The 27019-nt window shown below is 40.7% G+C and overlaps 1 protein-coding gene across 1 annotated transcript in view; it reads left to right on the top strand.

Moving 5' to 3' along the window:
• Positions 1-13223: 13223 nt before the first annotated feature.
• Positions 13224-27019, top strand: part of LOC134017535 (contactin-associated protein-like 5) — a 57019-nt gene continuing 43223 nt past the window's right edge. Inside the window, exons 1-3 of the mRNA XM_062457259.1 lie at positions 13224-13447; positions 22333-22443; positions 23430-23623. Coding sequence (XP_062313243.1) covers positions 13363-13447; positions 22333-22443; positions 23430-23623 — 390 coding nt within the window. The 5' untranslated portion in view covers positions 13224-13362. The remainder of the gene's footprint in view (positions 13448-22332; positions 22444-23429; positions 23624-27019) is intronic.

The raw sequence follows: 27019 nt of genomic DNA, 5'->3' as shown, positions 1-27019 counted from the left end.
CAGTAACAACATTGTATCATGTCAAATACAACATCGCCTCTTCTTTCCCTTCGTACTGTAATGAACGCAGTTTCAATTAATTGGTTGTATAATTCACTAGTTGACCAAATTAACACAACTTCTTTGACATTCGAAAAACAAATTGACACTGTATCAATATTTTATCCTCTTTGGCTTAATTGATACATTGACAAATGACAGTTGTAGACCAAATAAACTGATTATTCATGCATTAACTTTCTCTTCTTGCCTTTCAAAACACACTTTCAAAGTGTGGTGTCTGTATAGAATCTCATGTGTACTTGGTTATTCATAAAACTGCGTGGAAAGAGCCATCAGCTTGTTTCAGTGGCCTATTATTTAACATGTGGCGCCATTTGTAAAATGTTGTATGTCCTAAATTTATGCTCACTGTTTGCACATTTAGCATTGTATAATGTACAAAAAAATCCTGTACAATTTTAACTATGACATTTTCAAACATTTAGAGAGACATTTGGTAACACTATAATAAGTCTACGCTTTTTGGCATTTACAAAGTGTTAACTAATAGTTAGTTAATCCTTTATAAAACATTTTGAAACATTAACAATACATTATTAAATAGTTAATAAGCTTATTATTAAACACTATGTTGATCATTAATAAACACGGATTATGGATTAATAAATTATGGATTTTATTCATAATACAATTCATAAGGTGTTTGATAACTGCATTATCATACTTTATAGACAGCTTGTTAATATAGTTGCAAACCAGTAGTTTAAAAGGTGTTAGTGGTAGCTACATGAGCTGGTATAGAAAGCATTAGCAAATGGTGAACAAACCATTTACTTTATTGAAGTATCACATTGTGTTGTGTCTGTTTCCTTTTGAGAAACGTATGTTCAGCCTTTGTGAATGTGAGGTTCGAGTATGGACAAGAATACCTTAACAAATAATTTATAAATGTTTAATAAGGCATAGATAGTTCACACTTTAGATTAGGTCACGCAAAAGCCTTAACTAACAGTAAATGCTTTTAACTTGCATTACATTACTAATCAGAAGTTGCATCATTAGTAAGTCTTTATAAAATAGTTGTTAAGATATCTGTTAAGTATTAGTGTACATAATGTATTCTACTTGGCATACATGAATTAAAGACATAAGTAAATATGTTGTTAGTTATTTACTCATGCTTTGTAAAGGTAATGTAAATGGTTTGTTCACCATTTGCTAATGCTTTCTATACCAGCTCATGTACCACTAACACCTTTTAAACTACTGGTTTGCAACTATATTAACAAGCTGTCTATATAGTATGATAATGCAGTTATCAAACACCTTATGAATTGTATTATGAATAAAATCCATAATTTTTAACAGTGTTTATTAATGATCAACATAGTGTTTAATAATAAGCTTATTAACTATTTAATAATGTATTGTTAATGTTTCAAAATGTTTTATAAAGGATTAACTAACTATTAGTTAACACTTTGTAAATGCCAAAAAGCGTTGACTTATATAAAGTGTTACCAGACATTTGTATAAATGTCTGGGGAGTCAGGTGGCTGAGCGGTGAGGGAATCGGGCTAGTAATCCGAAGGTTGCCAGTTCGATTCCCGGTCATGCCAACTGACGTTGTGTCCTTGGGCAAGGCACTTCACCCTCTTCACCCTACTTGCCGGGAATGTCCCTGTACTTACTGTAAGTCGCTCTGGATAAGAGCGTCTGCTAAACGACTAAATGTAAATGAATGCAGTAATCCAAAACTACACATTAATGTCTTGTGTACATTTAAATGTGAAATCAAATCCTAAATACTGATGTTAAATGTAAATGTTAAATATAAATGTTAAACATAAACGTTAAATGTTTAGAAAATATGCAAATAGCCCACACCCCCTGCTACCCTCAATCGGCGCAGCCCCACTCACACCAATGACCATGGACCAGCAGGAGAAAGAAACCAGCATGGAAACTATGGGATCAATATGATGCCATGATTCAAACTGTCGAAAACAGTTTTAAACTTGAAAAATTAGGAGAGATTGAATGGCCAGTAATGGCAGGTGTGTTTGCTACCCCCCAGGTGCAGTTGCACCGGTACCTTCCATACCATTAACTGCAAGTTAGGTAGTTTTAATTTGAACTACTAATAGTATTTTGAAAATAGTTACTGTTATGGCTAACCTACCCAGCTAGCTAGATAATGTTTGTCCGAAGCTAGCTAGAACCGAGGTTTTGTAGTCCACACTGACTTTTTGTAATCAAGAATGTATTAACATAAGTTACCCATAGCCTATTTAGAGCTAGAGGTTAACGGTGACACGACTGACCAATCTATGAAGTCTATAGTGGTTAATATGTGGATAACTTCACAACCATCAGGGAACTTGACCGGCCACTTCACATAAGAACTGATTATGGAGAGGAGAATGTCCGGATTTGGGAAGACATGAGAGTGAACAGAGGTGAAAATTCTGTGCTGAGTGGAAGCTGTGTACATAGCCAGCGAATTGAACGATTCAATCTGGACTTGAACAGAAACTGTAGTCATGTGTTTGCACCCATTTTTGATTAGCTTTTTTTGATGAGTCCTTGGATATAGACAATTAATATGATATATTTTCCCTTCATTATGTGTTCATTCCCAGGAGGATCACAGTGTAAGTTGAATTTACAGCTGCATCATTCAGGAAGGTGTGAAGGGCCAGCTCCTCTCGAACAGCTGCGTTGAACTGTGGATATTCATGCCAGGCATACAGTTGGACATCTGCAGCCAAGGTGCCCAAGCTCTATTCCCCTTGGTGGCGATGACTGGTTAGCTCGTTCTGGCTCTGGTCAGTGGAGGCCAAACCATTGAGCAATACTGCTAGCTGGACCTAGGAAAGGTATGGCTCCAAGAGTGTTTCCCTGTTGTACTTGGGCAGCTTAGCTGGTGTTCTAGGTGCAGCTCCAGCAGTGTAGTCGCTAGTGTCTCCCGGCCTCTAGGGGGCAATGGGGCTGTGGTGTGCTGGAGCCATCAGTGTGGATTGACACCATCTTCCCTCATCAGTCCATCCAGGTGTCGCCGGGTCTACTCAACAGTTCAATCTCAATTCTTTGAGATTGTCTAGCTCTCTCTCCAATTTTCCGGGCCATAAACGATGCCAATTAGCGATCCGTTGGCGGATCCCAATTCTGACACCATTGTAGCAGGTGGCAAGAAGAGGCTAGCAGTACCACAATGACTGCCAGCTATAAATCAGAGATTGATAACTAGGGTCTTTCTATTTATATTCCTGTGCACACCTCTTGACTAAGTGACTTTCTGATCTATCAAAAACTGTGACCAGGGGTCACTGTTCTAATGGCTTAATATAGGAAGTATTCAAGTCCTAACCCTAACCCTTACCCAAACCCCAACATTTGTTTAACAATATTCCAAGCTGTTAGAACAACGACCCCTGGTCACAGTTTTTGATAGGTCACTGATTTTAGTACAACACCAACACCGACCGTCTCCAGTCAGGTAAAGGGCACCCGTGCATTTCCGGGTTACCTTTATGTGACTTAAGCATGCCAAGGGTGGCCAAGTTCACTAAGTATGGTTTTGGGTGTGTGTATGGTTTGCTTTAGTATAGCATTATACATTGTTTACATAACTGTATTGAGTTTATTTTGTAATGATTACTTGTGAAGATTATTTGTATGCCATTTAATGGCTGCTTGAGCTGTGCATAACTGGTAAATCATGTGTAGTACTGTAGACCAGTCCGGAGGTGTGGTTAACTTAGGCTAGAGCCTATATAAAAGAGGTCGAACTTCAGTTGGAGAGACTACATGAGTGTGAGCAACCCAGGTTATGTGTGTCATTTTTGCAAACTCATGTCATTTCAGTGTCTCTTTTTTTGTACCATGTTTTGTCTCTACACGGGGCTGCAGCCTACAATAAAGAGCCCTTTATTTACTTAATTCTTATGCATTTTTTTCTAATCCCTAGTCTTAAATCTAATCCCTACTGGACTCTAAGGTACAGTACCCTACAACAAAGTGTAATTGACAAGCATATAGTATACATATGTACGGTATAAATATGGTACAGTGCAATACTATAATTGTAAAGTGGCTGAAGTGCTGAATGTATAGTAACTGTAACCCTTCTACTGTATGGTAGCTTCTCTAACCTGTCACCTGCGCTTGAAGGTTATCTGTCCAATCACACCTGTACTTACCAGCTTCATGAGGAATGATGTTGCCTGAAGGAACACATGAATGAATCTATTTCTCATTAGTACTACAGACATATGTAGTTACAGTAGCGAAAGGTCACCTACAGACTTTTATATGTCTTTTGGTCACATGTAATTATGATCCCATTAACTCTAATGAAATGCCATGAATCTTGATTATTTCTTCACCATGATAAATGCTATTTTTTTCCAGTAATTAGCCATGGCTATTGAGTTAGTTTAGCCAAGCTATAGTTTGACATCTTCTTTAACTTTGGTCTTTGTTTTCCACGTCAGTTCTTTCATGTGGATCATTAGTAAATCATTGTCATTTAAACATGGTCCCTTCATTGGCTCATGTATGAAGAGAACATTTTCAAGGAGCCTCAGTTCGTCGTGTATATTGTTATCTATGTTGATATGACATCTCTATCATACCAGACATGTGTCAGAGGTCTTGGGGAGTCCCCAAAGTGGGTGGTGGGCTATGGGTTTAACCAACAGCATGACACCCTGGAGTTGTATATTTTCTCTCTTTTGGGGGTCCACTAACTCTGGGAATTGGTGAAGCTAGTTCAGGCATGGCACTCACGCAATCACTGTAGGTGTGTTAATTGAAGGTTCAGGTCTTCCCCTTTAGGGAAATAAAATACTGAAATTTGGGGAGTTTTTCTTGTATTCTCAGAAGGTTAAGATTGGTGTGTCTCTGTGAAGCCTTTTGACTTTGATTGTTAAACAGACCTTGTTAATGTTTGTAGGCCTACTTGTGCTATGCTAGCTGCTCAAATACAGTTTTTCCCTTAGATAGAACCACTCAGCCAAAGATAAACCTATTTCCATTGCAATAAATGGTTTCATCAATACGTGAGTGTCTTGACTGATCTCAAATCACTGCACTACATACATGGACATGTGGAAGTGCACAAATTGTTGTGAAATCATACTCTGTGTTCCTTAGTTTCCAAGCCTTCTTCCTCACAGCACTCTTAACTGATTAAAACTGCATGGGTGTCCACAGAAGTTCAGCTTTGCCTGATGGAAAATAAAACAGGTTTTAAATAGTAAAGGAGGAAGTGGTCACTGGTTGTAAGAGTCAGAGCGGCATGCCAGGAAAGAACTCTCAGTTCTCATTAGCGCACTTCTTAACCACCTGGTGTCCCTGACAGGCGTCAGATTGATAATGATCGCATCCCTAAAGACATTCACACAGTTGATAAAGGAGTTTGGGTTTGCGGCCTCCATCTGTGAAGGAATTTGTAACATTAACGTGTTTCTCCAAACGTAACTAAATAAGATTTTATCTGAATTAATGGAGTACGGTCATAATTGACTGAACCCTTTGTTTGTACCGTACAGTATATGCTTTCACAGATCTAAAGCACAAAGATAGTGAAGTGTTTATTGTACGTGATGCCAACCACAGCTAGCTTCATTCTCAAGTGCCGGAATTCATACAGGGTAATGTTATTTCATTTCAGTGGTATTAGGCTGCTCTTCTTCTATTGTATTTTCCCATCTATCTCTTCATGAGGAGAGAAAAGTGGAGGGTCATATAGAGTGCACTCTGCCCATGGCTTGACTATTAAAGTCTCCATGCAGACTGTCTCCTGATTCTACTGGAGCCATGGAAGGGTTCTGTTGTGGATTTAATTGAGAGGAGGCTAAGCTTCCCATTGGGAGTTAAACAGTGGAGCCAGCTGACACTGTCAACTTATAGTCCCTCCTTGTAATTGAAACTCACTTTTTGCTGAGACTAAACCAAAGGGGTTTACAATTATGCTTAGATTACACAGCCCCTTGATCCTAAATGGGTTCATATTGTCTGTGTATATTTTATAACTTCCAATCAAAATATAAAGACAAACAGTAATAACTGTCTTTTTGAAAAATAAAATTACGTAACCCCAAAGAGGAAGCATTTGTAGCCTGGTGTCCACATTATAGACATCACAGAAGTTACATCAAATGTATTGTTTAGAGAGGAACGCATTGGATGGTATGGATTGGTGGTTTCTTAATGGTCTGTGACTGCAGTTCAGTGAGGCCTCTGCTTGAGAGTGCTCTCCTCTCAAATGACCCAGCTTTCCTCCCTGGGACACAGAATCATGGTTTGTTCCTGGTTTTGAGTGTAAATAGTGTCCAGAGTATTGTTTTCATATACTTTGTAAAGAGTGCTTGCAATGGGTTACATTTTTTGGATTCAGGTTTATTTATTAGATGATGGGTCAGATCAGTATTGTTTGGCATTTTTGAAAATTTCACAAATGCACACCCATGCAGAAAAACACATACACACTCGCACACACATTTCTGCTTCACACTTGGTAAATGTGGGATTGTAGGACATGACCACGAAGAATAGTACATTTCTCTGTATTTGACAGGGAGCGCCATTGGTGAGTAAAGGCTTTGACAGTGGGGGAATGTATTTGGCCGGCTGTAGTATTATGACAAATCTCCTTGAGAATGGCTATGCGTGGAGCGATACATCAGAATGACAGAGAGGAGGAGGAGCTCCTCAGTGATTCCAGCCACCTGCAACAATATCTTTTCCTCATCATTTGGAGGAGGCAGACACACTGCTTTAGAGGCAAACACAGCCAAAAATTCAATTTTCTGACTGGAAAGATTTCTGTCATTCACATGTGAGGAGGAGACATATGCATGTTAAACAGAAGGGTTTCCAAAAGAAGTCCGTTCCAGCAGTGGTAGATCCTTCAGGATGTACATAGGAATAGCATGATTTTTAAATCCTATTAGTTACACATTAAACAACTCATAAACATGGGTGGCTGCAAAGTAGGAGAATGCTAATCAAAGCATGCCATTTTTAGTTATCAGTCATGGATCAGCTCCAGCTATCTAGCCTTGAAAAAAATCTTCTGTTTAAAGAATGATAAATTGATCCTGACAGGGCAATTTACTAATTTCTATTTTTAATCATATCTCAGGAACAGTATTATTTTATTATTCTGCATCTAACCTTTTTCAATAACAATCCAATCAGCCATGGGTTATGTGCTCCGCTATTGCCCTCATTCTCAATAAACACAACAGCCCACAGAGAGATGGTTTGTCTGAAATACAAATACAGCCCAAATCTGAATGTGTGTGCGTGTGCCTATATGTGTGGATATAAAACTGATGTAAAATGTTATAACCGTTTTGGACACATTAGAATATGTGAGCAGAAGTGTTTAATTAGTCCTTTATCACTATAAAAGCTGCCAGCTTTTCTGATTTTATAATTCACTTTTTGGCAAACACCCGCATTCTGCATAATAGATCTGTCAGATTGTGTTAATGCAGAGAGGACTGCTGGGAGTCCAGTCATTCAGGAGGACATTTAAGAGTGCCAGGCTCAACATTCATCAGCACATTGATTTTACGCCCTCAAACGATAGCTTTATGACTGTGTGTACTTTCACATGAAGTACAGGAGCTGTGATTGTGAAACTGAACAGTTGCTGCACTTCTTCAACGACAACAAAAGGGTGCATGTTGAATTTTTCGACATTTTCTTTAGCTGTTGCAGGATAACCTTTTTGGGACTATCCTCAATTCATGTGGTTCTTTTAATTCTTCTGTTTTGAGTTGGAAAGCAAGGTTTTCAATGGAAAATGCATTAATAAAATAAGAATTTGGCCCATTTTCTCATCAAATGTTTGCTTCAAAAAAGAAGGGCAAAGTCACATTGCCCTGTGATTCAAATGCACCTTGTGTTAGCAGACTGCCATTTACAGCATAAAAAACTTCTGCACATTCATCTCAGCCTTCTATTGAAGATTCTCCAGTTTTTGCCCAGTTCCCTAGATCATTGGGATGGTTTTCTGGACAATTTAGCAAAGGCGGCACATCCCTGGCGTGATGCGCATAAAGTAGGAATTCATTCCATGGTCATAGCATTTAATTCAGGTTTTACACTGCAAAATGACTGATCTTATCTGTAACAGAAGCTGGAGCCTCTCATCACTGTCTGTCTGTAGCCTGGCAATGGATGGTGAGACAGCATCACTATGGAAATTTCTCCTAGCAACCTGTTAGAGGAAGAGAGGCTCAATTTTAGTAATGGACTGAACTGGATAACTTTTCTCTGAAAGTGTTTCTTAGGGTAGCGAAAATAGCATAAAAAATAGTCCAAAATACTGTGTATATATAACAGACAGCTTATAGTACAGACAATTATGAGGATTAAAGGTATTATTATAAGTTAATGGTTGATATGATTTACATGCAAATGAATGACTCCAGTGAGGATATAGATGAAACCGCCCATAATGGGTCACATTTGACAAGGATTCACTCAGGAGTTTGTGTTCATATGAAGTATAAAGCAGATGGATGTTTTGGAATTTACTATTTCTGCAATGCCATTACAGTTGTCATAATAATGTGTTTTCCTCGTGATAAAAGGTTGCACAAAGAACATACATACAAAAAATTTTTTTTGAAGCCAACGCATATTCAAACAAAAATTTTATTTTCACCATTGACCTGTATGTTTGACAAGAGAACAGGACTGTTGTATTATCTATCTCAGAGTAAAAACTGTGAAAGATTTACAGTGCATGGAGCCTTTAAATGCTACACTAACACTCTGAAGGAAGGGTCTGGAGTAGAACACCACTTCTCCTGGGGCCTATTAAAGATTTGGAGTGACAACCTGTTCCAAGTTGCAGGTTGGAAATAATGAGACAGACCAATAGATAGAATGGTATACTGGCCTCTGCTCAACGGCATCATCTTTATGTTATTAGCCATTGCTTTGGAGAAAAGTGCATTATGAGCTGTGTGATTGACCACTGTATTTGGTAAGCATTTAAAAAATATATTGTGTTTACCTAGTGTGTGTGTGTGGGGGGGGAGCAAAAAAGCTCTTATGGAAGGAGATCAGAAGTCACAAATGTTCAGGTTCAGGTCGTAGCTAGTACACAAATAAATGGACACATCTGGAAAAATAGACACATCTGAAATAAACAAATCTAATCAAACATAGAGATGAAGACATTTGTCTGTTTCACCAACTATACAAACGTACTGTAACTTTGGGGGCTGAAGGTATGTGTAATTGTAGCAGTAAGCCAGTTTAAATATGCCCCCCAAAACATAAATAAGCTTGAAATGTATTCCTGGAAAACTGGCTAAAATAAGTAACAAGTAACAAACTAGAACTAAACCATTTCCCCAATTTATGGGGAAATGGCGAATATCAACACCCTGTTGCTTTGTACGCCCTTCTCCTGGTTAGCTCCTGCGATTCCCACACAACAGAATTCTAGTAATTAGCTAGCTCTACAATTTACCGGGGCTAAGTTGGAATCTAGGAGCAAAACGGAGCACAGCTAGGGTTGGGTATTGTTTGGATTTTTACGATTACGATGATGAATCGGTACTTTTAAAATGATTTCGATTCTTGAAACACTGAAAAATGACATCAAAGAATGGTTCTTTTATAGAGTTTTTTTTATTTTTTTTATTATTTAAATTTTACAATATATTAACGTTTTAAAGTAGCCTACTTAAAGATCCTGTAAAGTGGAATTAAAAACGAGTTTCAAGTTCACCTCACCACAGAATAATGTGTTATTAACTACCCATCCAAATTCGAATGAAAAAAAAAACACAGACAAGTATGTTAAATTAGGCTTTGAAATCATAAGAAAATCATCAGTCTTCTCTGTTCGAGACTGGGGGGGCGTGTCGCCTGAAAGAGCTGAAGCTCGGCCCCCTCGCTGGAAGGCGCCGCCTCTCTCAAGCTACCTACGACCCAGATAATGGACGCTACGTCAAGCCGAACAAAACAGTATAGAATTAGAATGTATTTGTTCAATGAGTGAAACATACAGCTGTACGGTGGCCCTGAAGTGCAAATCACACCCACTAACATGAGTGCATCCCCCAAATGAAAACACTCCCCCCAAATACGATAAAGGGGGTTCTTTATTCATGAATGAATGCAATGAGTAGGCTAAATGCCTGAAAATATTACGAGAAGGGAAAAACTTAAAAGGATGTTTAAATAGAGATTAGGTCAATTTTTACACCGGTCTGCCAAATTTATTCGTTTTGATTCAACGATGAGGCTGCCTCTTGCAGGGGAAATTAGAAGCCATCTATTTCATTCTACACTTCACTCGTATTTTCAGTTGTAAATGAGCAGCAAAAAAAAGAAGCTTTTAAATCTATGTAATCTTTATAAATAATAAGTAGGCCTATGCATTTTTATATAAAATATACAGAAATATCAGTTGTAAAAATGTCATTCAAAAACGGACCCCTGTGCAACCGACGCAAGCAAGCACACCCTACAATTTCCCCAGAAATGGTACCCTCTCTAGTTTTTCAATGTGATATAGGCCTACAGGGAGCTGCAACCTCTAGCGTTAATACCCATTCAGACACAAGATTGCGTTCAAATCAATTACAATGTTCTCAATAAATGTCTAACAGCCTCTGCTTGGTTTTGTTAATTTCCATTCAAACTAGCCTCTTTGGATTAACAGTGAACAGTGGACTGATTTGCCTTTAGCCAAGCTGTCAAATGTATGTTCATGCAGTTCTAATTGTCAAAAACTTTCTTTTGAGTGGATAATGTTATAACTGATTACGATATGATAGCCTACGAATGGGCACATTTGAGATATGGTAGGCTATGTTTGGACTCTGTTAGTAGTAGTAGTAGTAGTAGTTTATTTTGAACATGTAAAAAAAATATAAAATAAAAATGTATATATACAGACATGCATACATATATAAAATTAAAATGACAGCTTAATAAGGTCATGTACTTCTCAGCATAATCTTCCAGAATTATTGTAAGGACTCTGCTGACATGCTGTAGGCCCCCTATACGACTTAAAACAAGCATAGCATGAATATAATCTTTTGTTACTTAAGGTTTGCATGCAATATATTCCAGTTAATCTGTTAACCACTCAATGCATTTTTTCTTACGTATCCTCAAATTGTACAGAATACAATTTTTTAAATGAATAAAAAAATATATGTAATGTAATGTTACATAAAAAGCCAGAGTCAACAACAGTTGGTGAATCACATGAAACACATGCAGGTCTCCATGCCGCGGAGATTTATCATTGATTTACTCACACACCACCATATATTCCACTCAGTCATGTTAAGAATTTCCGGATTTCCCATTTGGGCATTTGCCTTGTAGTAAATGGAGGGAGCTATGAGATTCAGATGAAAGCCAGGAGGAAATGAATAGGCTTTTCATCAGGAGACAAGCTGCATGAGAGTAATAAAGAAGGGTTGGACTTGAAAAGGCAATGGAACAAGAAACATTATCTTAGGAAACGAGCCCCATAATCCATGCAATTAAAATGAAATGGCTGACAATGACAGTTAGCAGTTTTTTTCTTCCTTTTTGGTTGTTCCACTGTAGCCCTGTTCTTTGAGTCTTCCAGCTACTACAATCTTTCCTTTGATCTTTAATAGGTTGCTCTGCAACACCATCCAGAAAATGAAAATGAGGAAGACTTTAGTTTTGCAACTGGAAGCAGGGTGTAGACAAAAAAAGTCACAATGGTATTGTGCCCCAGAATAAGATACAAAAAACTAAAACTCGAAATTGTACACCTCAAAAAACAACCATTGGTTTGGAATGTATCTGACCAACACCGAATTTGGTTGATTACGTGAGGTTGTCAGGTGTGAAATGCTGCAGTAAGCTACTAAGAGCTGCACACTGGAGATGGCCTAGGAGTCACTTTTCACCTGAGTGTCAGACACCTCTGTGATTGCTGCCTTCTCAGGATCTCCTCTCTGGGACATTACTCTCATGAGAACATCCTGAGACGCAGCCACTGTGGAGAATTTAATTTGGGAAACGGAGAAGCTGCTGAGAGTTTCATCATATGGATGATGGATGAGCTGGAGCTTTCAGATGCAAAGAACTCTCCCACCCAGGGCCAAGCAGTCTCTGCTGATGACGCCCTTGAAATATCGTTCTGTCTCACAATCACAGGGCCCAGGGAACCAGAAAACTCTCTGTGTTAGCTCAGGGTAAAGGTACCTTTGTGAGAGTCCCATTAAGTTCCTGTGGCCTTGCATTTGTCATGCATATTTTTGTTACTGTAGTGGTAGTTTGTCTGGTGTTGGTTCTTTTTGCCATCCGTTGGTGTAAAAAGTTTAATCAAGAGACAGCTCATCTTGTTATTGTTTCTATTCATTAGACAAATCTTTTATGTGATTATAAGCTTGTCTTAATCCACCAATGAGACACAATGTTACCTCTCCCTCGAATCCAGCTTAACTAATGAGATACCTTTTGTTCTGTCCACTAAACTAACATGTGGCATTTGACCTCAAAGCTCCATACTTGCAGTGGATGTTATACTCTTGTTTTCCTATGAAAGTACATTTCCATTTACTCAGCCAGTGACAGAACGGTAAACAAACACATAATATGATCTTGGCAATGGATATGTCCTTAGAGTGTTCCTCCAGAAGTTATTCAGTTTCATATCTTGCTTTAAGGTCCATTGTTTTCTCCCTGGCTGTGTTTCTTGCCATGGTTTTGAGACAATATAATGACTCATCTTGAATGTCTTCCAAACGTGGTCGAGAGATATGAAATCTAATCATTTCTGCATTTTCCTTTTGCTTATTAGCTCTGTTGCTACCCCTTCTCTTCTCCCTAATATGGACATGTGGCAAACCTAATTAAGTAGGGAGGTAGGCCTTCCATGTGGCAGTGCATTGCTAATCAATTTTTGCTAAAAGCACTGTTCAGTCTAATAAATATATTGTATACTAGGAAGGAAAAGTGAGTTTAAAATTAATTCTAAAGAAAATCTGCCACGGGAATGCCTTGACAGGAGGAGCTGGCTGTCCAGTACAAAAATGCGTAATGCATCAGAGCGCTCTCTCTCTCTCTCTCTCTCTCTCTCTCTCTCTCTCTCTCTCTCTCTCTCTCTCTCTCTCTCTCTCTCTCTCTCTCTTCTCTCTGTCACACACACAATTGTACTCTGTACTACCTCTCTCTATACCTTTTTGGCTCTTTGGAGGAGTGTTCGTAGCAGCACTCTCTTACGGCGGGCATCACGAGTGCATGTTTCATCCACGCTGGATGCAAAACGAGATATTGTAGGAGACATACTCTGTTGCCACATAAGGATTTAACTATTTAGGCACGATGGAGATTCAGAAGTTGTTTCAGCTTTACATAAATGCCTTTTGTTTATTGAGCGTCACCCACACAGTATTTGCAGCCAGTCAATGTGAGTATGGATGCTTGCTTTATGAAAGACTTACATCGTTATAGGACAGTATTGTCACTTTACTGTATCTTATTTTGCAGAAATTGGTTAAGATAAATATGTGAATTAATATGTTTCCGGACAAATAATCTTGTTGGAAACAACGGCGACATTGTGAATAAAATGTGACTTTTGGCATGATAAGCTATTCAGCCCTAAATGCAGAAGCTTATTTACAGTATTGCGAACATAATCATGTTTGAATATAGCTGTTATGGATCCAGTTTAATATCTTCTGTCGTATGAATTGAAACAGAAATCGCACGCCAAATTAAATTGATACACAACACATACACACGGTGTCTGATTGTATGTGGCAACATGATGAAGTTACGGAATAACTTGAATCATTTGCTGTCACTAGAGGTCGTCGTCCCATACTAGACATTGTACATACGTATCTTGATGTACTGCAGGTGAGGTACAGACAATACCTTGTCTGTACAAGTTATGCAAATACAATTTAATGCCGTCGTACTCCAGGCAGTAGCCTACAGCTTTAATGTTCTGTCGGTAGCGCGCTATGGTGAAACCGGAATCGGTTTGATCTGAACAACAAATGTATAAATAACATACACGAAATACCTCTATCCAAAATCGGCCTTGCTGAATATGTCTGTCATGGTTCAAATCTACTACTGATAAAACCTGCCTTGTTATCCCACCCAGGCTTAGAGGTGGCAGGTCCCTCTCAGCCAGAGCCTGGACCACCCGGGTTTTGCCTATCCTATAAGCAGTTTAGTCCAGCGGTGTAACCCTCTGAAGTGAGCTAAACTGACAGCTGCATTATTCATTTATGACCTTCTTGTGGTTCTCATATGTATCCAATGATCCGGATTGACATGCTGATCTAGAGATGAAACGTCTAGATTCTCCAAGAGGACAAGCAAATGGCTGTTCTCATATTTACCTTTGAGAAACAAAAGAAGAGGCCAGAGATCAATCATGGCTGGTTTGTGCGGCCCCTGTGTCAGGTGACAGAGATAATGGCAGCCACATCCTCTCAGAGGACCATGTCCTTATGCATCTATCTCTTTCTATGTCTGCCTTTCTGTCTCTCTGTCTTTCTCTCTATTTCTTTCTTTGTCTGCCTCTTTCTCTCTGTCTTTCCATCTATTTGTCTCGCTCTCCCACAGACATCAAAGGGTATCTTTGCCCCAGTGACCTGTGAAAGCTATTCTATCACTTTTCATGAGGACATTCCTACTCCCTACGATTTTGTACAGCCACAGACCTAAAGCAACTGCTTTTATCCCTGTGATTGGCAGCATACATTGCAGACCAGATAATCCTAGTGCTTTTTTGGGCCTTCTGTATAATTTAGTTTATCATATTTTTATTAAGGCCAAAGTGAGGGTGCTTTAAAAGGGAAAGTTCCCCACTGGGAGGGAAAGAGGGATTTTGAAGGCTGCCTTTGGCTGGAACAGCAGGGGCTTTCATTACCAGTGCTGTCTCTGATATGACACACTTCACCGTGGGGTTGTGGGTGGAAGGCTGCTCCACTTTCACTGACTCTATCTGCCATAGTCCACACCTTAGACCTACAGAACCTTCCAGTGATTACTTTGAGAACGTTCCATCCCATGTCGTATCCTGCACATGTTTCTCAGCTGTCTCCATTCATCTGCATACTTCAGTTCTATAACATGGCCTGCTTCAGTGCACCCCTCTTTGCAGACAATGACGTCCTTGCCAATCCACTTACTGCCTTTAGAGGGACACCATCCCACAATGCAATGTGCACTGTAGATGACAGCCTCCCATTGTGGATGCGGGTGCCAGAGTGATGCTTGCTATTTTCCCAGTAGTATGCTGAATTTAAAATGAGCAGTACAGGAACTCACTGAGACTCAACTACAGACTGATACTAATCCAATATATTTCAAGTATATTCTGAGTCATGTTGTGATAGACATGAGATGTCAGTGAAGTAGCGGTTTCTATATGCACTACATCCCTTGTTCGGAGACAGTTTCCTTTACAGGAAAACCCGCCTAGTTACAAATGACTAGTTCACTTTAGCTAAAGATAATGCATGCCCAAACACACATCACACCTATTAGGTCAACATCAAATATGACTCTGTGATCAAAGCCCCAATGCCACTGGAAAGAAGGCTGATAATTTCACAGTTTAGAATTATCCAATCGCTTTCTTCTATCTCCTGCCTTTCATCACTGCATAGAGGAAATAATGATTTCCATAATTCCGAACCCACACAGACTAACCATAATGCTGCACTACCAGAAGTGATCTTGCTAGGTGATGAAGACTAGCCTATGTATTGAGTGAGTGAACATGATGAGAATGATTATATATGTTTCAGTGAGCTGTGGTGATTACAATACACTGACACAAAAGCAATGAAAAGGATAATCACAGCCAAATCATCCTCATTAATATAATTAATGTATATTATGAGGGTTATTAGGACTGATAAATCAAAAAACATTAAGCTGTTCTACCGTAAGTAGTAAGGTGTCATGACTAATATAAAACTCCAGTCAAGTAATGTGTTATACCAAAAACACGTTCTCTTTAATACGATGAATATCACTTCAAGTGAGATTATAAGAGATAACTTTGTGAAGCAGGCATGGTGTTTAGGTGGTGTGGCGGGCCATGCTGATCCTATCCTCAGGCCTGTGTGACTCTGGCCGTGGTTGCCCACATCTTATTTCTTAAACTGTCACAGCCGATACATCACAACTGCTGGACTGGGACCCGCCATGTTTATTACAATTGATTTCCCTCTTTTGAAAGGGTTATTCATGTAGGTGCTTACATGGTTCCCAAAGAGTTCAATTACAGGGGCTTTAATGAAACGATGCAAGACTGACTTGGCTTACTTTTGTTCTGTGGAGGGCGGATGGTTTCTGTGTCTCTCATGTCTACAGGGGCTGTTCTGTCCAGCTTTATGGGAAACCAGGTTTTGTTTCTCTGTAGATACTTATCACATTGGAAAGTGATTTCATGTTGTTTGCAGGCACCTTGTTTAATATGGGAAACAACAAGTAACATTAGTAACACTAAACCTGGATAGTAGCATGTTACCAACATTGTAGTTACATATGAAGGGTTATGTAATTACATGTTTGGGCAGTTTGGAAGCTTAGAATATTCTCCATATGTGTGAAAATGCATGAAAACTGTATTAAGTACTAAATGTACTAATTTATATAATGTAAATGTACTAAGTTTAACAAATGGCAACTGAGTGTTGTGTTACCAAAAATATGATTTACCATCTACTTACAATACCTCAGGAGCGCCCCTATGTCTTCAAACCTTGTCTTTCTTGAGCACCAATGCACACCGCTTAACAATATAAGTAAATGTGCTATAGTGTTCTACAATGTCCACCTGTTATCCAGTTAAGTCTAGCAACAGATCATATACATATTTTCTGGTTTGTACTGCTAAAAACGCAATCAATACATTTGAAAACAGGCAGCAACATTTGGTGTATAAGAGATCAATTTATGGTAAGAAATTCTAATATCAGACATCTAGCAACCGCTAGAAACATACAGTACCTCTTGTTGCTATGGACACAGCACAGAATGTGGCTCCCTTAATTTTTTTTCTTCCTTGTTTGGTTGTATAGCCTAGTGGAATCATACTTTTTCATTTTATCTCCCCACTGTCAAAGAGACCTGTCTTGTGAATACTGTAGAACGAGGTCTAATTTATCACAAAAAACACCCCTAACAGATCTCTCTTTTTTGTATCTATTTTGTATCTCCACCATCTCTCTCTCTTTCCCTCTCTGTATTTCTCTCTCTTCTCACTCCACCATCAGATTACAGAATAGAACAAGCTAGCAGTTGGCCGTAATGAATAAAACAAATGCAAAAACAGCAATGGATATATGATATAACACTGTTTAGAGCAATCATTTCTGCTTGGGCTCTCGGGAATGAGACAAAATCTATTTTGATGAATGTGGCGCCAGTGCCGGCTTTGCATTTCCAATGGCATTGCTCTCACACTGATGGTCCACCATTGGTGATCTATAAAGGCCAATGAATATTCTGCAGATAGTGGTACAGAGAGTAAGTTTCACCCTCTTTCTATTCCTGTTATTACTGGCACAGGACTCAGAAGGATTAACGACACCCACTTCTTATTGAGCGTTCCAGTCAGACAGCGAGGGCTAAGTGAGGCACCAGGCTTGACAACAACAACAACAACAAGATAATGATTTTGAACTTTTCATCCCCAAAATAGACTGAACCGACAGTGAGGGTTGGGTTCTGGGACTGCCGCTGGTCATTATCAGTCCATTTAGATTCATCTCTGTTGTGTTCTACCATGAAAAGGTTCATACTCAAGAAGGGTTTTGATTGTAAAGAACAATGTGTGAGACCGGTCTCTTTACAGCAGCCAGGAATTGCTTCACGATAAAGAGTTGGCTTTAACATCTCAGATTCAGGAGATCAACAAACAGTTAAACGAATGGGTAAAACCTCTGCAGTGTGTAATATTCTAACACTGTGTTTGTGTTCAGCGTCAGCTTGTATTTATGCCCCTCCATTATAACAGTTGGTGTTGTTTTCCGTGGCATTGTAGCTGCTATTCCTTGGCCATCATGGCGGTGAGCCAACAAAGCCAAGCTCCTCTGTATTCAAATGTGAGTGGGTTGTGTGTGACATTTCTAGAGAGGCAGAAGTGAAGATGCCCAGATCGAGCCAGCATCAGGGGCTGCTGACAAATGGAGGCCGAGCTGTCAGTCCACCTCAAATGGGAAGCCTCCTCTACCGTACTATTCACAAGGGGCCAATCAGAACTAACCTCTGGTCTCTTTGCATAGGGACACACAGTGTCGGCTAATGATGCGCTCAGTGTGGGTTGTCTTGCAGAGGTTACACAGGCGTTAGAATAACAGGACAGAGAGATGATGTGTGTAATAGCTTGCCACTACATAGCAAACCCTTCATCACATTCATAAGGAAACAGTGAATTCAATGGTAGACTGACTACATTTAGTCATTTAGCAGACGCTCTTATCCAGACTACTGTTTCACAAAATGGTACGTTATTCAGCCCAGCGAGCTTCCAAAGATAAAGCGTTTTTTTACCCGCGGAAGACTACATATCAACTACCTATCCACAAGTAAACAATGCCAACTTTCTCAGTATATGAAGAACTCTATCTCTTTGATCTCTGTTAGAGTGGGCTATCGAATGCTTTATTGGAAATGAAGTGCTACAGTACAGGACTGTGTTTCTCAATCACTCGTATTGACCTGCGCTTCCTCGAATTCAGCCTGCGTCTGGAGCTAACTGTCAGCCGATACCTGAACCCAGCTCAAGGTCTGCCAGAGCAGAGATATAGGTCTGAAGTCTAGCGGTCCTTGGGAGGTATCGTATATGTGGCTTTATCAATACTCTCCGGAGGCATAGACAGATCCACAACTGGATCACATTGTTGCCGCGACAAGATTGCCCTGGGAGCAAGGCTAGATGAGACAGCATTGTAGGATAGAAGGTTGCTCTTACAGCCCCCCCTCCACAAGTCTACAGCTCTTCTCTCTATTGACCACCCTCCCCTGGCTGGTGTGGTCTGCCTGCTCCCAGGATTCCCTCTGAGTTGGTCCCAAGGTGCTGCCAGTTCATATCTCATCTCCACTGAGTTTCTGGAGAGAGGCTGGGAGAGAGAGGGAGCACCTCCCATACACCTCTGAGGCTTGTTCAGATGATGGGATCTCAGCAAGCAGCTCCGGCTCTCACCACTCTGCTGCAGGTGCACTCAGGCTTGCGCACAGAGCTAAAAATACTCCTCACTGCAAATCATACACCCGTCAGTTTGTTGCGGTAATTGGGCTCGATTTCTTCCGTGGGCCGTTGTTTATTTAGTTTAGCAAGATTAAGAGAGGCTTGCTAATGAGAGTGAGGGAGGTGGGTGGGGGACTTTGAGGAGGTAGGGCACTTCTGAAAAAAGTTTTTTTGAATAGGATGAAGTACACACTAAACCAGCATTGCTATAACAGGTTTATGGCATCTGCTTGAATCACCCTCACTATCCTCACACTATTTCAGAGATACTGTTGTTACTAATTTCACATCGCAACTGTCGCGAATCCTGATGATGAAGTAAACAACTTCCAAATCTAGAATCTAAGTACAGCTTTTGAAATCACAACTCCTCACCTCATTTTTCCAACACACTCTTACTGTCATTGGTTTGCTAGGAACATTAGTTGTGGGTCACTGTTTTACATGACAAATATGTTCTTCATGGAGCAAGTTATTAATTGGTGTACATCGTTTAGGGCGGGGAGGGAACAGAGAACTCACACTCTGAATATAACTGTGTTCACACTCATCCATCTTACCATGCATCACTGCATGACGACACACCTTAGGGAACAGGGAGGAGAGCTGCATCTCGTATTTTTATCCCAAACACAATCACTGATAACCTCTAGCGGTGTTATATTAGCCTGGGGGTGTCAGGATGCTTCTGTCGTGGAGGCCTGCCATGTTGACTAGGCTGACTAAAATACCTCAGCATAGCAGCCACATGGCTGCACTGTTCAGACGTGTTCGTATTAGAAAAGGTTGCTTTTAGTTATATTTTTTGTCCTTGTGTTTGAGAGAGAGAGAGAGATAAAGAGAGAGAGAAATTTAGGAAGGGAAAAATGTGTGTGTGGGTGTGTGTGCATTAGTGTGATTTAAGTCCCCGCACTTTGCATAGTGAGTGTGTGGTGGCACGATCACATTCATAGCTTCGAAGGATTTTCAATTATCCTACAGGGCAGGAAGGCACGGAGCAGTGCAGCTTTGCAGACAAATCATCCCTGGCTCGTAAGTCTTTGTGATTGACAGGCCGGCATTTGGCTTGCCGCCAAATAAATAGAGGGAGACTATAAACAAAAATACCGTTCATAAAATACACATTTTCTAAGTGGAGGTATGAGATTGTCTCCATTTTCACAAGCCCTGAGAGTTATGTCAGTTCTGTATGCTGTTGACATAAATGGTTATAGGTGTACCCTCTCTTCTGTGTCAAGGTCTTGAGTGCCCTGTGTTTAGGTCCAGGTCTCAAATGGAGAGGGGGGCTGTCATTCCATCAAGTAGAGAGAGGCCTTCAGGGTATTTTACAGAGGTGAGAGTCTACAACTTGACATTTATATGGATGCTGCAGATTCCTGGGTTAGGTGAAAGCTATTCAGATCAAAGGTAGGCTGGGAGGTATTGAGGGGTTGCACGATCTTCAGTGTGATGGATTGTGTGAGAGATAAAAAGAGATAGATTGATACACTGTAGATGAGTGTGTGAGAGAGAAACAGAGAGAGAGAAAGAGAGAGAGAGGGAGGAGGGAATGGAGGGAGTAATGGCTGCAGGATTTAAATGTAGGTAGGTGCTTTATTGATCGCCAAGGGGAAACTGTGACGTTGCAGAAGGCCAGAAGAGGAAATAAGAATTGGAAATAAAAATATTATATAATAATAATATACGCAATATACAAAGGACCCAATACCAAGTACACAGGGCTGTACACAGTGTAAAACACAGGGTTAAATCACAGGAAGATTCACATGTACCAAAGGAAGGTTAAGTAAAGTAAGGTTCTACGGTTATACAGTTACAGTCAACAGATACGTAGCTCGTTGTTGGTTTTAGTAACAGTGCTGTTATGAACCTGGTCTGAAAGCCTCTGGAGGAAAGTCTGCTGGTTGAGACTATTTTTCTATGAATTACGGCTTTAAAAAATGCCTGCTCATACGTGGGTCTTTAAAAAACAGCTTGATCCACTTCACTTCAACAGAAGAAACATCTGCTGGTGAGTGATCTGAGTAAATCAGGTCAAAGACAATCCAGTCAGCTGGCCTGAAAGCCTTATAAAAAAACAGTCAACACAAAAAAAATATATATATTACAGGACTCCACTACCAACCAACATGCTGTGCTGTTAGCTATGTGTAGTCATTAGCCATCACCGATGTGCAGAGGACATCTCTAAGTTCGAGTGTTTGCCATCCAAAATAAGAAGCCTCTTGTAACAAAGAGGAATGAATGGATCCCTAATGGAGAGAGTACAGTAGTCAATGTAATCAAGCTGCTGGCAGTTCCTATTATGTCCTCAGATTGTCCTCAGCTGCTTTCACTCACTCACACACACACACACACACATACACACACACATACTTGTACACACTCACACACACACTTGCACACACATACATGCACACACACACACACACACACACTCACACACTCACACACACAACTCTGCTCAATGGCATCAACAAAGCCTGCTCCTGCAGTAAGTGGAGGAGCTCCACCCCACCTCACTGCTCTTCTTGTCCTGGCAGGGCTGGATCAGGGGAAGAGGAGTCTGACACGCTCAGATCACTGGCCTCTTAATCTCCTCCTGCCTGTTGGAAGTGCTCTAATCTCACACTGCTGGATTAAAAGGAACACACACACATGCAGCCTCTCTGTCACATACACACACAAACACGCAGGGTTACAGAAGGAACTGTGGACTCGACTGTCCTCTCTTAAAGGGTCACTAGTAGAGTTAATAGCCTGTAGAGTGGAGATTTGTGGAGTGGATAAGTGAGCATGGCCTGGTATTTTAGCAATACCTTGTTCAATACAAGACTGAAGTTGGAAAAACTTATATTCTCCAGGTTTTAAGATGATGTTGTAGCATTTCTTTGGTGTTAATCATGGTGTGTTTATGTAGGCATTAACTAATAAACGGTTTAATAATTGATGATGGGGTTCTAATAACTCAAATCCTACAATCTTACTCCAGTCCTGAAAACTTTTTAATCCTCTCTAATCTTCGTTTTTGGAGGTTTATAGGTATTGGGTTTGTGTTGATTTCCCAGATCACTGCAACATTCCCCTGGTATCTCTGCTGCCTCAAGTTTCCTTCCAGAGCTCCTCTCAATCCTCCACCAACAGCGCGCCACATTTTGCCAAACTCAACAGGAGAGATGGTGAGTACACCCACAACCACCAGCGACAAAGCAACAACTGAACACTGTAAGCCGTGAAATATAGGATTTTAAACAAGAATGGGGGAAAAGAAGATCCTGAGACACACCCACACGCCCGACGCATACAGACTCACAGAGACACACACACACATGCACACATTTACAGACACAGACACACACTCCACGCATACACACTGACAGACACACACCATAAATTCACACTCACAGGGACACACACAAACACAGAACTTGATCCGATACAGTCTAATTATATAGCTTATGTGAGGTGTTGTGTATGCGAGGTATCTCTCAACCTGAAGTTATTCTTAGTGGTAGCCAACCTCTGCTACATGTACCTGTAACAACAGCACAATTCCACTCCCTGGGGGGCTCCGTAAACGATGCTTCCTCCGTGGTGGAGACTCTGGTTTGATATTCTGCACTCATCTGCTGCCATGGTGTTGTGTCCCAGCCCACAGCATCTGAATAATGAACCTTCCTGCCAGAGCTGACCTGTATCCTCAGCTTGTTGGGTCTTCTCCTCATTGGACTGAACATCACGCCATCACACGTTTACACCACTTTCTCTACACCGGGCCACAGCACATTCTAAGGTTTAATGTGTGTTTGGTCAATGGTGCTTTCAGCACATCAAACACCTCTTAGACTTGGTCTAGGAAACTTTGTCGGTTCACATTTGATGTCAGACAGCCTTGTTTCACCAAAGAGGTGTTAGATATTTCCTAGCCTTTACTAACCAATGACACAAACAACAAACTTATTTTCACACAAACACACGTACACACACACAGCAAAGTGAGCACAGGATACTCCCAGAGCAAGCTGCAATGCAAGGTTTTAGCCATTGCAAGTGGAGCCCACAGGCAAAGGCTTAGCTAGACTGGGCAAAAACCACAATTTGATCCGGAGTGCATCGGCTGCTTGCTGAAAGGGATATTTTTTTCTCCCTTGTGTGCTCTCCCCAGGAGCGGGAGGCTGGTCTCCCCTGGTGCTGGACAGGCAGCCCTGGCTGCAGGTGGATCTGAGAGACATGATGGAGGTGACGGCCGTGGCCACACAAGGGCGCTACGGCAGCTCTGACTGGCTCAGCAGCTTCCTGCTTCTCTACAGTGACACGGGCCGGGCCTGGCAGCAGTACCGGCAGGACCACGGAGTTGGGGTGAGTCTTGTTTGGGGGGGATCAGTGTCAACTATACAGTGCAAAAAGCCACAGCACATTGATCATGATGATCAAGCCACAGCTCATGAGGTATTAGTCAGTCTGCTTGTGAAAGAAAAGGTTTTGAATAAATGACTCAAGGGACTGCAGCAACTAAAATCAGACAGTTGGATACCTGAGCAACACAAGGTCTGTGGGAGCTGTCTGCCAGTCTGCATGACTTTCAGGCTGTAGAAGAAGCGACATTCACATCTGGAACTCTCTAACTATTCATCCTCGTTCATTTCAAGACGAGACAATAATCAAGTTCTACCTCAGTCTAAGGTTCAGGCTCTGCTTTTCATGATGATGAAAGTGGATCCGTGTTCATATGAAGTCAGTATATGAGATCGTTCCACACACAAGACTAAAGATGAAATTGAGGTCTTCCTCTCGTGTCAGGGACACAGTCACAAGCCTCTAGTGACTTCTAGAAAGCGAAACTACTCTTTCATTTCCTCTCCCGTCTCGATGGACACAGATACAGAACACACGCTCTCCGACACCGTGACATGTCATCTTCCTAGCTCCTCTCTCAAGTGATGGAGACCGTTTAGTAGCAGGCGATAGAGAGCGCGTGAACTCTCTGCTTTCAGAATACAGACCACGTCTCTCCACTGTGATGTCATAGCTTGGTGCTGCTCAGGAACGTCTGCATAATTGAGTTAAAGTCTAAGAAAAAAGGGCCTGTTTGTTCCAGCTGATGTTGATGTGCACATAAATGCTTTATCGCCCATTGTGTTCGGCCCAGTTATGTCAGGTTTCTAAACAAAAATCTTCAAATTGGTTAAAATAAAAACTGCGAAAGGGTTGGATATGAGAATGGATGCTCTGGACCAGGGAGACAGTACTCATGCATGCTGGAGTGTTGGGTGTTGTGGTGTTTTTGCAGTGTATAATTAACTTCACAGCAGGTACCATACTGGAGACAGTGCTGCACCCTTTATTCAATTATTAACACCATTGTAAAAAATAGATTATTTACACTGGGCTGTACAGGAATCTAGGGATGGGGAGGACAAATGTTCTTATTGTAAGTCACTATGCATAGAGTCAGCTGAAGCACTTACATTTAATATGAATGCAAAACGTTAATAGTGTTTTTAGCTTGGAAATGGCCTGGATCACACCTCGTGACCAGATACGCAGAGTTAATGTGCTCTCAGCTGGTTGGGTGGCCTGTTTCAAATATGAATGAAGGATGATTTTTTTAATGCAAATATCGTTATGGAAAAAACAGTTTAATGGAACAAATAGTTAATGTTTATTACATTTACTAATAATTCATTTAAACATATACTATAATTTTTTAATCGATTAATCACTGTTATGTTATCACTATTCCTTTCAGAATATCATTCATCCACCGTCATTGTGGGGACTAAAGCAAACATGTAGCTTTCACATTCAACCCTGTTAAAATGCTTGCACAATTCTTTATACAAACACAGTAACACACCTTTAATTAGAAGCACAACTCTGCTTTCGACTCTAATTGAATTGCCTGTCTAGATCAAAGCCCTATCTATGACATTGAATTTATTTACCTAAAATTAAATAGGAAATCGTTTGTAGAATTACAAACATCGATGGCGTTACATTTGATTTATACTGTATATATTTATTTTTTCTAGTGCTAACAGAATAGACTAGCCTACCTTCATGAGAGAAATCACACTGTGCTTAATGACCCCATGAGAAACTGTGGTCTAACCCATGTTGAGACCTTGGTGATGGGAGAGTGTGATGATCTATACGGCAGGTATAAATGCCAACAGCCCCCCTCTCTCTGACCCACCTTCCACCGCTCCCTCTCTCTCTCTCTCTCTGATTGGAATGTAAACAAACTCTTCTGTGGCCGAGCATTCCGCCTTTGTCTGCAACCTTCCTCCAACCACACGGCTCCACAACACCGTGTCCTGTCATGTGGTCTCCTATTGAACAGTGGATGTGGATGGTATTAGGTGTTGAGGTAGGACAGCAGGGGATGTGCTTCTAATTTGAGTTTTTACTCAAATAGTTGAACAGACGTGTTTTGACACAGCCTGCCAGGAGATGTTTGTAATGCATCCCTGCCTACTTGTTCATTCCCTGAGTGACTGTGACTTTCATTTGCATGGCTTCAATTTCCTGTACCAACCAATTACAATGTGTTTAAGGTAATGTTGCCCTAGGCACCACCTATCCGCGTTCTGTCAATTAAAACAATGACGAACATGGATGTCGGGGCTTCGTTGTTGCCAATCACGGACACAGCACCTAGCCTGTTGGATAGTCAGGCCATGACTATGCAAGTAGACAGCAGATGTCATCTGAAGCAACCACTGTGCATGACTGACAGCTAATTAGCCAAAGTCTGCCCTTAATGAAGCAACTCCAAAGGTGGCTAACCACAGTTTGAACCTATGACGTTTGGAGGTATTAATTGACGTCTGCCTGGCTTCTGAACGAGTGAGGTTCATAGGTAACGACCTGCTGGATTTCCTGCAGCCTGAGGGGTTGATGAGAGAGCTGAGGTGACTGCTATGACCTGGACTTTCTGCCACTTTGCTCCTGGATCACTGGCATCTCCAGGAACCAAGAAAAAAACTGCCATAAGTTTTATTTTTTATTATTAATATATATTTTTGTAATCATCATCTCTAAACATTGTGGTTGTCCCTGCTCATGTCCACTCGCCATTTTTTTCTCACTTTCTTTTCTTATGGTAATACCCCCCTTTATCTCTCTCTCTCACACACACACACACACACACACACACACACACACACACACACATACACACACACACTAAACTTTACAAGCACAGCTGCAGTCTTTTTTTTTATCTCTGCTTTGTGTCGAACCAGGTCACAGGGGCAACATAATTATCTATTCTTGCGGCTCTCCTTCGTCTTAGTCTATGGGAGTCAGAGAGGCTGGGCTGGAACAGCACTACAGGGAGTGAGCTGCTCATATGACAAACAACAGGATGGCACTCCTAGACAAGCCTCTAATGACCCAATTAGTCCAAATCCAGGAAAATGACTGATATATGTGGGTTTCCACTGTCCAGCTGTTTTTGACTTTTGGGAGGCAACAGAATGTCCAAGTATAAACACAAACTTGATTATGAAATACATAAAGATAATAAACAAGATTTTACAAATATTATAATGAGCCATCCATGTGTGTGTCAGAATATAACATTTCACCATTAGCTGAGGCAAACCTCAGGCAAGAAAAAACTTGAAACTTCTATTATATGGTAAACCACTTTTCAAGTTGTGTATCGATTAGGGGGATTGGAGGGGTTAAAGATCCTGTAAAGTAAATTCCATGTTTTGCTTCTAAGTACATTATATACGTGTGAAATGA

The sequence above is a fragment of the Osmerus eperlanus genome, chromosome 3 (genome assembly GCF_963692335.1).
Source record: "Osmerus eperlanus chromosome 3, fOsmEpe2.1, whole genome shotgun sequence".
NCBI classification, from domain to species: domain Eukaryota; kingdom Metazoa; phylum Chordata; class Actinopteri; order Osmeriformes; family Osmeridae; genus Osmerus; species Osmerus eperlanus.
Note: the sequence above shows the minus strand (reverse complement) of the source record. Positions and strands in the feature narration are given on the sequence as shown.